Consider the following 13,093-nt stretch of genomic DNA (forward strand, 5'->3'; position numbering starts at 1 on the left):
GGGGTGTCTGCAGCACCCACTAACAGGCAGAGGCTCGGCAGGCTGCAGCTACATTAGGTTGAAACGGCGCAGCTTCCCGAAATCCCTGTTTGAGCTTCGTGCGATGGAAACCACTTGAAGGAACGTGCAGGGTGAGGGATGGGAATCCATCGCCTCTGTGTGTGGAAACACCCATCAGCCAGGCGCTGGCAAGGGGAGTTCAAAACCAAGGTATGAAGAGTGATGGGGAGAGACAAGCTGTAAGTGGGACCCCCGTTTGGGGACACTGGGAGCTAAAAGACCACTAAATAACTGCTCCCCCTCGGCTGCCCCCAGCGTGGTCACACACCTGGGAACGTCCAAAGGTATATCCCTAAGGAAGCCTGGGCAAGGCAGTTCTAATTCGTGCTTCAAACACAACAAACCCTCAAATAATTCAAGCTCTAATCATTGCGGGGGAGACCTAAATGCTCCTGGAAGCAGGGCATCTGTAAAAGCGCGCAGGGGAGGTGCAGGAGCTGCTTTCTGCTCAGTGTCTCCTTGGAATTTTCCTTTCCCTCCGCCATAAATGTGTCAAGATGCCCAAATTTCACCCAGCAGCAGCGGGTCAGCTTTCCCTGGTACATCCATGGGGACACCGGTGACTGCCACTGGCACAGAAATCCCTGCGGGATGTGTTCCTGCTCCCCAGTTTTCTTCCCCGAGCCTGAATTTTAGGGGATTCATGACTCCGACAACAACCAAAACACGCGGCAGGGTTAGACTAAACTTGAGCACTGCAGTGATTTGGAACAGGAGAAAATGAACACCGAAAATGCAGGCTAAAATAAGCTTGCAGATCCCCTCCCGGATGGAAAACGGAGGGAAAACCGGTCCTTTTCCCGGTGTGGCGCAGGGTCCCATGGTTATGATAAGGATAAAGGAGCCGCAGAGCCTCACCTCCTCTCTACTGAAACCTCCCCCCGGGGCTCCAGCGGCGCAGAGAGCCGAGAACTGTCAGGGGGGACCGGACATCCGCGGGCGCGTAAACACCGCGCTGGGGCGGCGGGGAAGCGGCCCCGGCAATGGCTTGTCCCCCGTGGAGAAAAGCGGCTGCCGGCGGATCCGGCCTCCCGCCGGGGATTCATGGATTCGTTTGTTGGAAAAGTGGCATTTTCGGTCAAGTATTGATGGTCATGGCGGTAGGAATGGAGCAGGAATGAAATCGGGGCTGGTTGTGCTTGCAAAAGCTTAGGGGGGATATAAATCCATCGAATAACCCTTAAAATTCAGGAGCTCGGAGAATTTGGAGGGGAGAAAGAGAAACTCACCTTGGCCAAACGGGCCAAACGGTTCGGGAGGGACGGAGCGCTCCCGGGGCTGCCTCGGGGTGCGGGAATGAACTTCAGGGTGCGAGGATGAAGCCTCGGGGGAGGGAAAACCCCAGCCCGCGGCTCGGAGCGGGCTGTAACCGGGGCCGCAGCATCCGCCGCCGGGAACGGTCTGATACCAAATTAACGGGGGGTTAATTCCAGGGCTGGGGCTGCCCTTGGGACTGGGTCCCCTCTTCCCAAGACGGGAGGAGGAGCAGGACAACGACGCAATTCCTTGGGAGAAAAGGTGGGATCCCCCAAAATACCCCCATGGGGCGGTTGGGCTGGGGAAAGCTGCTGTTCTTGTTTAATGGATCTCTTAAACACAGCCAGAAAAGAACATTAAAGTCACTTCTAGATTTCGTTTTGATTTTGTATTTTTCTTTTTTTTTCTTTTTTTTCCTCTTTTTATTCCCATGCTCTTACTTTTGGAAAAAAAAAAAAGAATTAAAATCACAAAACATAACTTATAAAACAATATTTATACCGCATCCTTATCCACAACAGCATAAGTGAAACATCCAGCGTAACGCTTGCCACAGGTGTGAAATACACTGGGAAAGAAGTACCGGGTGCATCTGGTGTTTCTTTGTCATCTACAGGTAACAAGTATCGACAAAAAGAAAATAAGCAACAAATATGCCTGCAATAAAACTTCATATGCGCTTTGTATGAGTATTAATAAAGATCATATTTATAATTTCTTTTTTTTTTTTTTTAGGTTTTCTGTTTTTGCCAACAAGCACTTCTTAAAAGTATCTACATTTACATAAAAACACCTTAAGATAACAACACCTTAAGATCAGGGCGGGATCTTTTTGTTCCTTGTTTTTCCTCACAGTTAGAAAAGCAAGGAACGCTTTCAGCTTTGCTAAACAACCTTTCCGGACGCCGAGGCTCGCTGTTTCTTTAGCAGAGATGCAGTATCTGGATTCACTTCATAACAGACCATTTTTCGTCTCTTTCTTTTTTTCCCCCTAGACTCACTAAAAGGCGTTTCGGGGTTTGGGGGTTTCTTTAAGAGGAAAAGAACCCCTGCGTTTCCATAAAGATGAATGATAATTTCATTATCAGGATAAGACTTTGGATGGGGAAGATGCTGAACAGTTTTCGCCTCGCTGGAGGGTTTCTGTGCTCTCTCAGAACCGGGGATACTGCAGTCTTTTGGAAAGGATGAAGAGGTAGGAACCTTGAGCTGCTTAGGATCAGGAATGACTGGATTATAGCTTCCAACTAAAGAAAAAACATCAAGAATCATGCATTTTAAAAACAGTTTATTCAACGGCCAAGGACAATGATCCGGCACAATGCAACGGTACATATAAATATAACCTTATATAAGTGGTTGACCCTTGTCATTATTACTTTTAATAGTTTCATACCTAATATTTTAACCGTTTTCCCGCAGAATCCGTTCTGCGAATTATAGGGGGTTTTTTCTTCCCCTTTCCCTATTTGTTTTTGTATTTTCCGAGTGTGATTCTGGTTCTCAGTGGTAAACATTGACCATACTCTGCCCGGGCGAAAAGCGGCCAAGAACCGTCCCACCAGCTCTTTACCACCGAGGCGTCTCCCTCCCTCCCTTCCTCCCTCCTTCCCTTTTCCCTCCCTTATTCCCACCCTCATTCCCTCCCTCCCTCGCCGCCCTCCCCGCGGGGAAGCGGCCGCCTTACCAACTCCTGTGCAAGTTCAAGTAAACACATACAACCCGCATAATCCAGAGAAAAAAAATTGCAACTCATCCATGTACCGGATTTCGGTGTCTCTTGCAAAAAGTTTTCTGGTCCGTTTACGGTTTTTGGTGGTTTATTGTTATTTATTATCTCTTTTTACTTAAGCGCTGCATTGGTTGCATCGTTGGTTTGCATGAATATCGTCTTATCTAGACAGTCGAAGTCCGCGGAGCTTCTTGGGGTTTATTTTTGGTGGCGTTTCGGTTTGTTTTGCCTGTTTTTTTCCTCTCTCACTTGCTCGGGTTTTTCTTTTAGCATCATCGGGTTTTAATATTGATATATTTCTTTTTTTTTTCTTTTCCGTTAAACGTCGCTTTGCTTCTGCTTTGCTTTGTCGGCGATGTTTTGTCGGAGGTGGCTTGTGTCAAGTCCGTCAACTGTTGTACTGACAGGCGTTTAGACTAGAGCCGGGGCTTTGCAAACTGCTGTAGCCGAAGCTGGAGTGCTGCTTTGATTTCAGTCTGAGGCTGGCTAAGCTGGAGTTGCAAGTGTCCCGATAGACGCTGTAGGGCGAGCCCGGTGGCCCGTAGGGACAGGCCGGGGAGGACATGGCCGAGTTGAGCGAGGAGCCGCTGATGTTGTTGATGTTGTTGAGGCCGGAGTTGGCCATGCCCGGCACGGCCGAGTGGCCCATACTGGAGGGCATGTTCATGGAGGGGATGCTGCTGGGCGCCGAGAACATGGACTGCGAGGAGAGGGGGCTCATGGAGTTGAAGAAGGTGAAGCTCTTGGTGGAGAGCGGCGCCGGGGTGAGGCTTTTGGTGGCCCAGTTGTTGTAGGGGTACCCGGCGTACATGTCGTCGTAGGGCTGCATCAGCCCGCTGAACTGCGGCACGTAGCCGTTCTTGCACAGGTCCATCTGCTGGTTCCTCTCCCGCTTTCTCCACTTGGCTCGGCGGTTCTTGAACCAGACCTGCGGGATGGGAACGGCACCGACACGGCACGGTCAGAGCGCAGGCAGCCGAGCGCAGTACCCCCATCCCGGGATGTGAAGGGAGATGAGGTCCCACTCCCGGCACCCCCCAACCCCGCAGGACGCAAGTCCAGCTCCGCACGGGTGCTCCGCGCACAGCGGTCCCTGCGCGCATCCCTCTGCGCTCCGCGGGATGCGCGCAGCCGCCGGTCCCGAAGGGTGCCCGGTCCCCACTAGCCCCGCTCCGGTCAGGGCCGGCTCGCCCCGGCTCCACCGCGTTTCCGAAGGCTAATGCTGTGTAATAAAAGCCCCTTGTTAGGGATCATAAAAAGAGGGATTGGATTAGTATGTTTAGGTTTGGGGGGAGAAAAAAAATCAATCCCCGCATCGCCCTTAGATGCAGCCTCTGCCCTTCCATCTACTGGGATTTACAGCCCTGAGTAGGCAACAGAGAAGCGGGGCCGCTCCTGGTGTTTGATGCAAAAACCTGGTCCAGGCTTTCTCTTATGTTTATTCTTCCTTTCTTTTAGCACTTGGAAAGCGGCGGAGCCTCCTGCTATTGAAACCGCTCATTCCCAAAATTCTTTTTTCCAGGTTAAAAATCCAGCATTGTCCCGCCTGCCTCCTTGCCCTGGCCTGCGAGCCTCTCCAGCTCCATCCTCCCCCGTATTCCCGGCTTTCTCCCACCGAACCGTCGCCCCCGGCCTCCCTGCGGACACCGGAGCCGCGCGGTTCCCTGCGCCCGGCCCCGCGGAGACTGCGTGCCCTCCGCAGGGACCGGGGGAGGACAAAAGGGGGCAGCGATTCGGGCCCCCCTTCCCGGCGCAGAAATGGAGCAACTGCTATGAAACACAGGCCTCGAGGATGGAAATTTCGGGAAGGGGGAGGGAATGGATGGAGGAGTCTAGTTTAAAAAATAACAATAATAAAAAGAAGCCCGTATAAATAGGAAACGAAAGCCAACGCGTTCAAACCCTCTAATATACTCCTCGGAAGGTGCTTCCAGACAGGAATTTCCTGAAAATGAGGGTAATAGTTTTAATTATGGCTCCTAGACATTTTAAAGGAAAGCCCTCATAGCAAATTAAGGTTTGATTTGCAATCTGCAATCTCAGAACATCAAACCAAAAGATCTCTACATAGAGGGAGAACGAAATCGTGTTAATAGCAACTCACATATTAGTTTTGTTCGCTTTCTGAAACATCCCCCCAATATTAATGCTCCGGCTTTGTTTCGTTTTCAACTCAATTAGGACAATTCTTTCAGATGCGTTTGTCCCGTTGCAAATGGGTGTTTACTCTTAAAAGGTTTAAAGCCCAATCTCTGTAATCCGATTTGGTCACTCGGCGTTTAATTGCAAGCAAAAAAAAAAAAAAAAAAAAAAGAAAAAGAAAAAAAGAAAAAAAAAAAGGAAAAGGGAAAAAAGAAAAAAGAAAAAGCAAAAAAAGGATTTTCGGGATGTGTCCCGTTTTCTCCCGTGTTTCTCCGCTCACCGGTAATGTGCTCAGCCAACGGTCCAGGGCTGTGCGGCCACGGCAGGAACCGCTCAGGGAAATGTCCCAGGGGGGAAACGGGAAGAGAGAAACGGTGACAGTCGGAGCACGGCGGATCAATACACCCGAGCCGCTTGGTCCGGTCGTTCATTGCTAGGGTATTTCAGCAGGAAATCTCTCTAGCCTTTACCGAGGCTATATATGCATATACAAATGTGCATATAGACTCCATATATATATATAGCTCCATGTATATATATATCCGCCATATTTATATAAATATATAGCCACCAAATATATATTATATGTATAGCCACCATATATATATACTTAGCCACCACATATCTATATGGTGGTATCGGCTCCGGGGCGTATAAAGTAAAGTGTCTACAGCTCTATTGACTTTGAGGGGCCCTTGTCCTTCACTTCGCCCATCGCCCCTGCAAACGGAAGATGCGCGGCCGAGAGAGGCTGGCACCGAGATCCCGGGCCCGGTCTCGGCCGCATCCCGCGGCCGCGATCGCATCCAGAGGCGGCTTGGTGGGAGATGGTCGCGATTGTTGGGATCATCGGGAATAACCGGAGCAAGGGGAAGGGCTGCTGGAGCTGCTGGGATGGGGGTTTAGGCCAACTTGAGCGGTTTCATAGCCCCGACACCCCCCGTATTTCTCGACCCCCGTTTTTCTGCCCGTCGCTGTCGCAGCCAGCTCAGGGCTACATTTCCCCGCAGCCGGGAGATGGATTCCTCCTCTCCGGCCTGGATCCCAGTTTTAGTTATTAAAGCCAAGCTCAGGAGGGCCGGGGGCTGCCCGCAGACCACCGCAGAGCTCCCAAAAGGGACCGTATCTCGGAGACACCCCTCCCTCCCAGAGGCCTGCACCCGGGCGAGACTGAGCGCCCCTCTTACCCGGACTCGGGGCTCGGTAAGGTTGGTCCACACGGCGATCTCCTCCCGCATGCTCATGTCGGGGTAGCGGTTCCTCTGGAAAGTGGCCTCCAGCTCCTGCAGCTGCTGACTGGTGAAGTGGGTCCGCTGCCGCCGCTGCTTCTTCTTCTTCGCCGGGTCGTCGGCGGCCCCGTCCTCGTTCTTCTGCTCTCCGCTGCGCTCCTTTTCTGCGGTGGGGTGTCGGGGGTTGGGGGTTTTAGTTTATTTGCTTTGTTGCAAATAGAAATACAGGAACACAAAGGCGCACGCACCCCCCTCCAACGCTCACAGCGCTGCTTGCCCTTCAAATGGGGGCACCCGCGACGGTCCTACCGGGCCCTACACCCATCCAGCGCCTCTCAGCCAAACCCGGGGGTACCGGGGAAGGAGCAGGAAGCTCTGCCCGGGTCCAGGCACCGGCTGAGCGGCCCGGATAGGAACGGGCCTGGGCAGCGAGCGCGATCGGGGGCAACGGGCTCCTCGCAGCACCGGCAGCTCCGCAGTCCCGCGGCACCTTTTTACTCCCTCAAAGCCAAGGCGCGATCTTTGCTCCATTGTCTTTGTTGTGCTCGGCCGCGACAAGAAACTTTGGAAGGGCCGGGGTGTAAAACCCAGCAGCGATTCATTGCAAAAGTCACCCCCTCTCTCGGCCCCTTCGCTCCCCCTATTAATTATTTATTCCCCTTCTTTTTTCTCTTTCGCCGCTTTTAGGGTTTTTATGTTTATTTTAATTCGAGCCTGGACGAGCCCCTCTGCAAAAATCCTATCGAAAGAAGCAAAGAAAAGAAATCCAGGAGAGTTTTCGCGGTCGGGATTTGCGCGGGCTGGAAGCAGGAATCTGGCCCCGGCCCCACCGCAGCGAGGGACAAATCCCCGCTCCCTGTTCGTAACGGCCGTTTTGGCTCTCCCAGCCCGGCCTTCGACCGGATTCAGCCTGCTTAAAGTGCTCCGAACGGGAGTCAAAGGCCTGAACGAAATGTGCTCCCGGCCCGGGCCCCGGCTGGAAAGGGGAAAGGTGCAGCCGGTCGCGGGAGGCTGCGGGGCCGGGTCCGCGGCCATCCCCGTGGCCTCTGTCTTGCTTCTGCCTAAAGGAAACCCCTGTGGAAGTTTTCCCTTTGGAAGGTGTCCCCCTCCCCTGCCTTTAGAGGGTTTTATCCCAGTGGCCTCGGGCCGGGGACATTTCTACAGCCCCGACCTCTGCGAGGTAACCGGGAGTCTAAAAATAATCGCGGGCTGCATCCAAAGCCCAGGAGGACTCGTCCTTGCAAAGTCACCCCTGAACCGCTCCTCTCCTGAGCAGAAGCCGAGTGGGGGGGGTGTTTCCAACGGCTCAATGCAAACCCCAAGAGAGGCCGATTGCAGCCCGGACGGCCCCTTTCTGCCGTACGAGGTTTACAGAGCAAACAAGGCCTCCGCAGCACAGAACCCATCGCTCCCGGGCCCCCCCCAGAAGGGCCACCGAGCTCCCCGAGCCTTGCGGTCACATCGAGCCTCCCCGATCCAGACCGGGCCCGAGCTCGGGCCCTGCCGAGCCGCACGGCCCCACTGCGGCGGCGGAGAAACAGAAACCAAAATAACCCCGCCGAGACAAATCCCCCCCGCTTTCGGCCGGGGAGAGCCCGAGGAACGGGGCCGAAGGGAGCCGGGAGAGACGGGGAAGCTCCGCCACTGCGGTGGGCTCCGTCCCCGCCGCTCCTCTCCCGGCTCCGGGTTTAACCCAGCCAGGATTCCCTTGGAAAGGCGGCCTCCGCGGCGGGCTGTGGGACAATTTCAAATCGCAAAGCACACCGGCTTTGAGCGGCTTTGGTAGCTTTTTTCCTCGCATTAAAAATGCCAAACGTGAAAGCTATTTTGCAACTTCTCGGGGAAGAAAAGCAGGCAGGTCCCCAGCCCTCCTCCAGGACCGAGGGGTCACACACAGGGGTAGGGCAAAATGGAGCAAATCTCCCTCTCTAATCTCCAATAATCCCCTCTAATCTCAGAGTCCCTTCCAGACGCCGGTCTCTAACTTTGTTTGCGAATCAGGCTGGGGAGAACAACTCAAACCCTGTTTATCACCGGGTGCCGCTTCGGGACCGACTCTTCCCACAGCTACACCCCGGGTTCTGGGACCTGCTCAGACTCCGAAGAGCAAGAGCAGCTATTAAAACGCTAAAATGAAACAAGATCTAAACTCCCCCTATAAACGGTCTCAGGGCTTTCACGCTCTCTCTGAAGCTTTTGTTTCCTTCTCCCAGCTTTTCCCCTCGTCGTGATAGAAACATCGCTAACTGAACTCAGTGCAAACGGGGAAATCACTCCGTCCTTGCAGCACATGGTGGTCAGAGCCGGGGACCTTTCCCAGCCCCTCCGCGGCGGCCCGCGCTGCCTGCACTCGGCCCATGCCGCTTCTGCTTTACGGGGACTTTTTTCCTTATTTAAGATAAGTTTCCCTTCCCCCCCGCCTCTTTTCACAGAGGGATCTTTTTCCATCCCTGCACCACCCCAGCTGGAAAATAAACCCGGGCAAAAGCTGACATTACTTCAGAAACATCCACCAAAACCGCACTCCCCGAAGAGTCCCCCCCTTCCCCTTCCACCCCATCAATTAATAGCTGTAGTTTCAATGGAAGAAGAGCATCTCGGGAGTGGGGTTTGGGATCCGTGCGGGTTCTCCCTGCGGGCTGTCACCGCCGGCCACGGCTGCCCGGAGCTCCGGATCCCGGGATCTCGGGATGGATCACACCGGGATCACCGGCAGCTCTCCCCTCCCCCATATCCCCCCCCATCGCCTCTGGTTGTGCGGGGGGTGCGGGCAAAGCCCCGCGGAGGGAAGGGAAAGGAAGGGAAAGCGCGCTGGGGGGTGAAAGGGAGGCGGTGCGGGGGATCGGGGGGCGCGGGGGGCGGTGGGTTTACCTGGCACCTCCGTGTCAGAGGATTCACTGGCTGAGTTGTCGATCGGGTCTCTGGGTTCCGAGGATCTTTGCAAATGGAAGCTGGAAGCCATGTCATGGGAGGGTTGGGGTCTCAAGCTCTCGGGCAGTCTCTCCAAATTCATTCCACCTTTAAAGGAATCCATGGCAGGGGCGCCGGGCTGCCTGGGGGAGTTTGCAGGTGTTTATTCCACACAGAAAGCAGCGAGAGGTTTGCTTATTATTATTATGTTTTTCTTTAAAAAATAGATATAAAACCAAGAAAAGCAAAAGCAAATCCACTTATTACTAATAGGATTATTTTAAGGGTGTCGGAAAAAGAGCTCTGGGGGGTGCCTCGAAGCCGGCTGTCTCTGCTCGGGATGAGGCACGGCAGTCCGGCCGCATAGGCAGGGAAGTGGTAAAGATCCCTTATAGAGAAACGCGAGTTGCGAGTTGGACAGTTTAAAGCTAAAGAGATTAAAGTGACCTGCCCTAGAACAAATGCCTGTAGTTAAACGGGGCTCCTCCCCCTGAAGGTTAAAACCTCCCCGTCTCGCTAATGCATCACTCCATCTAGCGCTCGCCCAGCCCGGCCGCGCGGGCGGACATGCCTCCGCGCTCCCCGCCGATGTGCGCGCCCCTTGCGCGGCCGCGGCCAGGTCCGCGGCACCCCCTACCCGGCCCCCGCCGCCCGGCTGCCACTGCTTCGAGCTGCGCCCCCTCCGTCCTCCATCCCCTCCCCCAGGGCCCGTGAGGTATTAAAAATATTCCAGAAACGAATGGAGAGGTGGAAAATCCCCCCCCTTCCACCCCCCCTCTCCCCCCAGCACCCCGCCAGCCCGCCCTCCTCCGCAGCGCGCAAGTTGCGCCCCCGCGCAGCGCAGCACCTCCGCGGGTATCCCCGCAGCCAGTCCGGCTGGGCCTCCCTGCCCACGGAACCTCTACCTCTAGGCCCTGAAGTGGACGCGCACCCTGCGCACCCCTCAGCATCCCTGCGCGGGGCTGCGTGGCCCGTCCCAGCGCGCAGCGGTCCCTCCGCAGCTTTCAGTCCTGCGGCAAACAGGGGAAGGGATTTGTGTCGGGATGAGGGGCCCGGGGGTTGTGTCTGAGCTGGTTTCACCCCTTTTGAAACGGGTTTTTTCCTCGCTGCTGGGTTTAGAAGACGCGGCCGGGGGCACAGCGCGATCGCTCCCATCGCATCAGCTTCCAGCATGCGATTAATAACAAATGATTTTCCTCCCGTAGCCGAACTCGCCGTGACTCTTCGGAGGGGTTTCTGCTGCTCTGACAGCCCGGGACCCCCACCCAGGGTCGGAGCCCTCCCAACTCCCCTGCAGCAGCCACCGGTGCTCCCTGTTCCAGTGCAGAGCGGGGCCGGTTCCTGTGCTGCTAGCGCAGGCCGTGAGCCCTCCCCGTTAATAGCACTTCTGTGTCTGATGAGGTGGGAAAACCCACCCTCAGCCTGGGGGGCAGGTGGGAACCGGGGGTACCGGTACCGGAGAAGGGGGGGGAGGAAAGGGGTAGAAGGCCCCCGGTGTAACTCCGCCCGGGGAAAGGACCGTCTCTCCTCTTTATTTTCTCGGCTCGCTTTAACTGATCCATCCTGACACTCTATTTTGCTTTCAAATCAAGTAAAGATGTGGGAGAGAACTTTTGAACCGGTTTATGGAAAAGTGGAGGGAAGCGAAGTTCCAGCCGCGCAGGGTTTTTCCTACCGGGATGGGGTGATGCAGCCGGGTACCCCCCTCCAAGCTGGGACACCGGGTGGGGAGAGCCCAAAGCCTCACCCGTGCACATCTCTTGGAGTTCAGGGGATGTGCAGGTGGGTGCTGGCAGGGTCAGGTCTCCCTAACCCTCTCTTATTGTGACATATCAGTGTCCATCTGTCCATCCACCGCTCCCGACTGAACTGCGCTCAGGAGTCTGCAAACGAAGGGGGTATTTCGGGCACCCGAGGGGAACCTGGCTGCTAAAGCTGGACATGGTTTAAAATGCAAACATTTAGCAAGGCCTCTGCGTTTCCAGAGGCGCAGCTGATGCAGAAGACGCTGGAAGAATGGAGACACCCCCCTGGGGAAAAAGAGAGAGGTGGGGATGGCCTTGGTTCCGAGGAGGAAGGTGACCGATTCCAGACATGCACAGTGCCTGAGACCCTTCACGGTCCCTTTTATTGCCTCTGTTTCTGTGGGACAGATTTTTCCTTCCCTTTTCTTGTACCTTTTTTTAATTATATTTTTTAATTTACAGGTTTTGTTCTCCTCCGTAAATTTACTTTTTACAAACCCGTTTTAGCCTCAATTTTCCCTAGGAAAGGACCAGCCCCAGGCACCGCCGTGATTTCACCGAGGCAGAGGCTGTCCCGCTGCCCACCCCCCGGCTCCTTTGGGGAAGGATCCCTGGCAGGCACCCTCCATAAGGGCTTTAAATAGAGAGTAACGGGGCTGATCCTGCCGCATCAAGCCCTCGGGAGCAGCTCCCGGCTCCTTCCTGGGCTCCCCTCAAGTGTCGTGGGTCAGGCATTGACCACACACTGAAGTTCGGGCTGGCGGTCTCATACAGGAAGATATAGTTGCATGCATATGTAACTATATATACACACACACATACATACACGCATATATTCTGCATGTCTTATGTATGTTTTAGGTGGATTTAACGACTCCTGTCTCACAGAGCCAAATCCTCCATGCTGCTGGTCACGACAACACATATCGCGACAACAGAACACACCCAACAGGGCAGTTGCTCCCCAGACTTGCGCTTTCTCCTCATTCCTCCCCTCCAGACCCGCTCCGTTTCGGGATGTCAGGGACATCTTTCTGCCTGCAACCCCCTCCAACAGGCGTTACGTCACAGGTCCATCCTTTCGACGTCACTCTTTGCTTCCCTGACGTCACGCCTCGCCTTTCAGCCAGGCCATCACCCAAGGCAAGCCTTGATGCCCCGCTCGGAGCAGGCTGCTCTTCCCACCGACGGTGGCTCTATGGGTCACGCAGGACGGTGATCCCGGGCTCTGCCTTTCCCCTACACGTCCCCGAGCATTGGGGGTACCAGAGGGAGCTGCAGGAAGGGAGCAGAGGACGGGGCAGCCCCTCCAGAACACCCGCGGTAGGGACGATCGGGGCCGAGAGGGACCCGCGGAGCTCCGGCAGAGACACGGCCGGTGTGCGGGATCGCGGGAGGGTTTTGAGTGGGAAACCTCCGCACCCGCGTAGCCACCGCTCCCCCCCCCCCCCCCCCGTCTGGGGGCTGCACCGGGGATCTGTAAAACGCTGGAAGTCCGCAAATAAACCGCTCCGCTTCCTCCTGCTATAAATAACCCAGAGACAGGGATGGCGCTTATAAATAAACCAGTGCTGGCCATGCCGGTGACAACCCCGTGGAGAAGAGGACAGGACGTGTCTGACCGAGAGAGGGACTCCATGTGCCCCGGGTGCCGGTGAGGGGGGATCTTTGCTTTCAGAGAGGGGTTCCCACCCCTGGCTGCCTGCAGTGGTTGCAGCCAATGCCAAAGCACCTGGGCCGTGTATCAGGATCAGTCTCTGCCAGCTTTTCCTCTTCAGATTTATTAGAGTTGTATAGACTCAGATTCAGTCTATAAACTATTGGGAATTGTTACAAAAATGAAGGCATCTCCTCCAAAACGCACCTCTGTCGAAGGGGAAAGGGAAGCCCTCTGAAAAATAGAGCTGCAGTGAGGCAAGAGAGGAGGGAGAGGCTCAACCCTCTCCCTCCCAACCAAACCCAACCAAACCCAACCCAACCAAATCAAACCAAACCAAATCAAACCCAGCTCAACCGAA

At 55.0% G+C, this 13,093-nt stretch overlaps 1 protein-coding gene across 1 annotated transcript; it reads right to left on the bottom strand.

Annotated features, from left to right (window-relative positions):
* Nucleotides 1–3,108: 3,108 nt before the first annotated feature.
* On the bottom strand, nt 3,109–9,459 carry PITX1 (paired like homeodomain 1). Its single transcript, XM_061351988.1, has 3 exons — nt 9,292–9,459; nt 6,379–6,584; nt 3,109–3,977 (listed from the first exon to the last, which is right to left on the bottom strand). Exons 1-3 carry the CDS (start codon nt 9,452–9,454, stop codon nt 3,438–3,440), a joined length of 909 nt encoding a protein of 302 aa, XP_061207972.1. The 5' UTR covers nt 9,455–9,459; the 3' UTR covers nt 3,109–3,437.
* Nucleotides 9,460–13,093: the final 3,634 nt, after the last annotated feature.

This window comes from Neopsephotus bourkii, unplaced genomic scaffold (assembly GCF_033783945.1).
Source record: "Neopsephotus bourkii isolate Nb327-2 ecotype Australia unplaced genomic scaffold, CSIRO-AGI_Nbou_v1 NB_620, whole genome shotgun sequence".
Classification (NCBI taxonomy): Eukaryota; Metazoa; Chordata; class Aves; order Psittaciformes; family Psittacidae; genus Neopsephotus; species Neopsephotus bourkii.

What these genes read in the sequence shown, in the direction of transcription:
- PITX1 (XM_061351988.1), bottom strand. Translation starts at nt 9,454, where the DNA reads ATGGATTCCTTTAAAGGTGGAATGAATTTGGAGAGACTGCCCGAGAGC. An exon ending in CTCTGACACGGAGGTGCCAG is followed by an intron (nt 6,585 to 9,291) that starts GTAAACCCACCG and finishes ACCCCACCGCAG; the next exon opens with AAAAGGAGCGCAGCGGAGAG. An exon ending in TTACCGAGCCCCGAGTCCGG is followed by an intron (nt 3,978 to 6,378) that starts GTAAGAGGGGCG and finishes CCCATCCCGCAG; the next exon opens with GTCTGGTTCAAGAACCGCCG.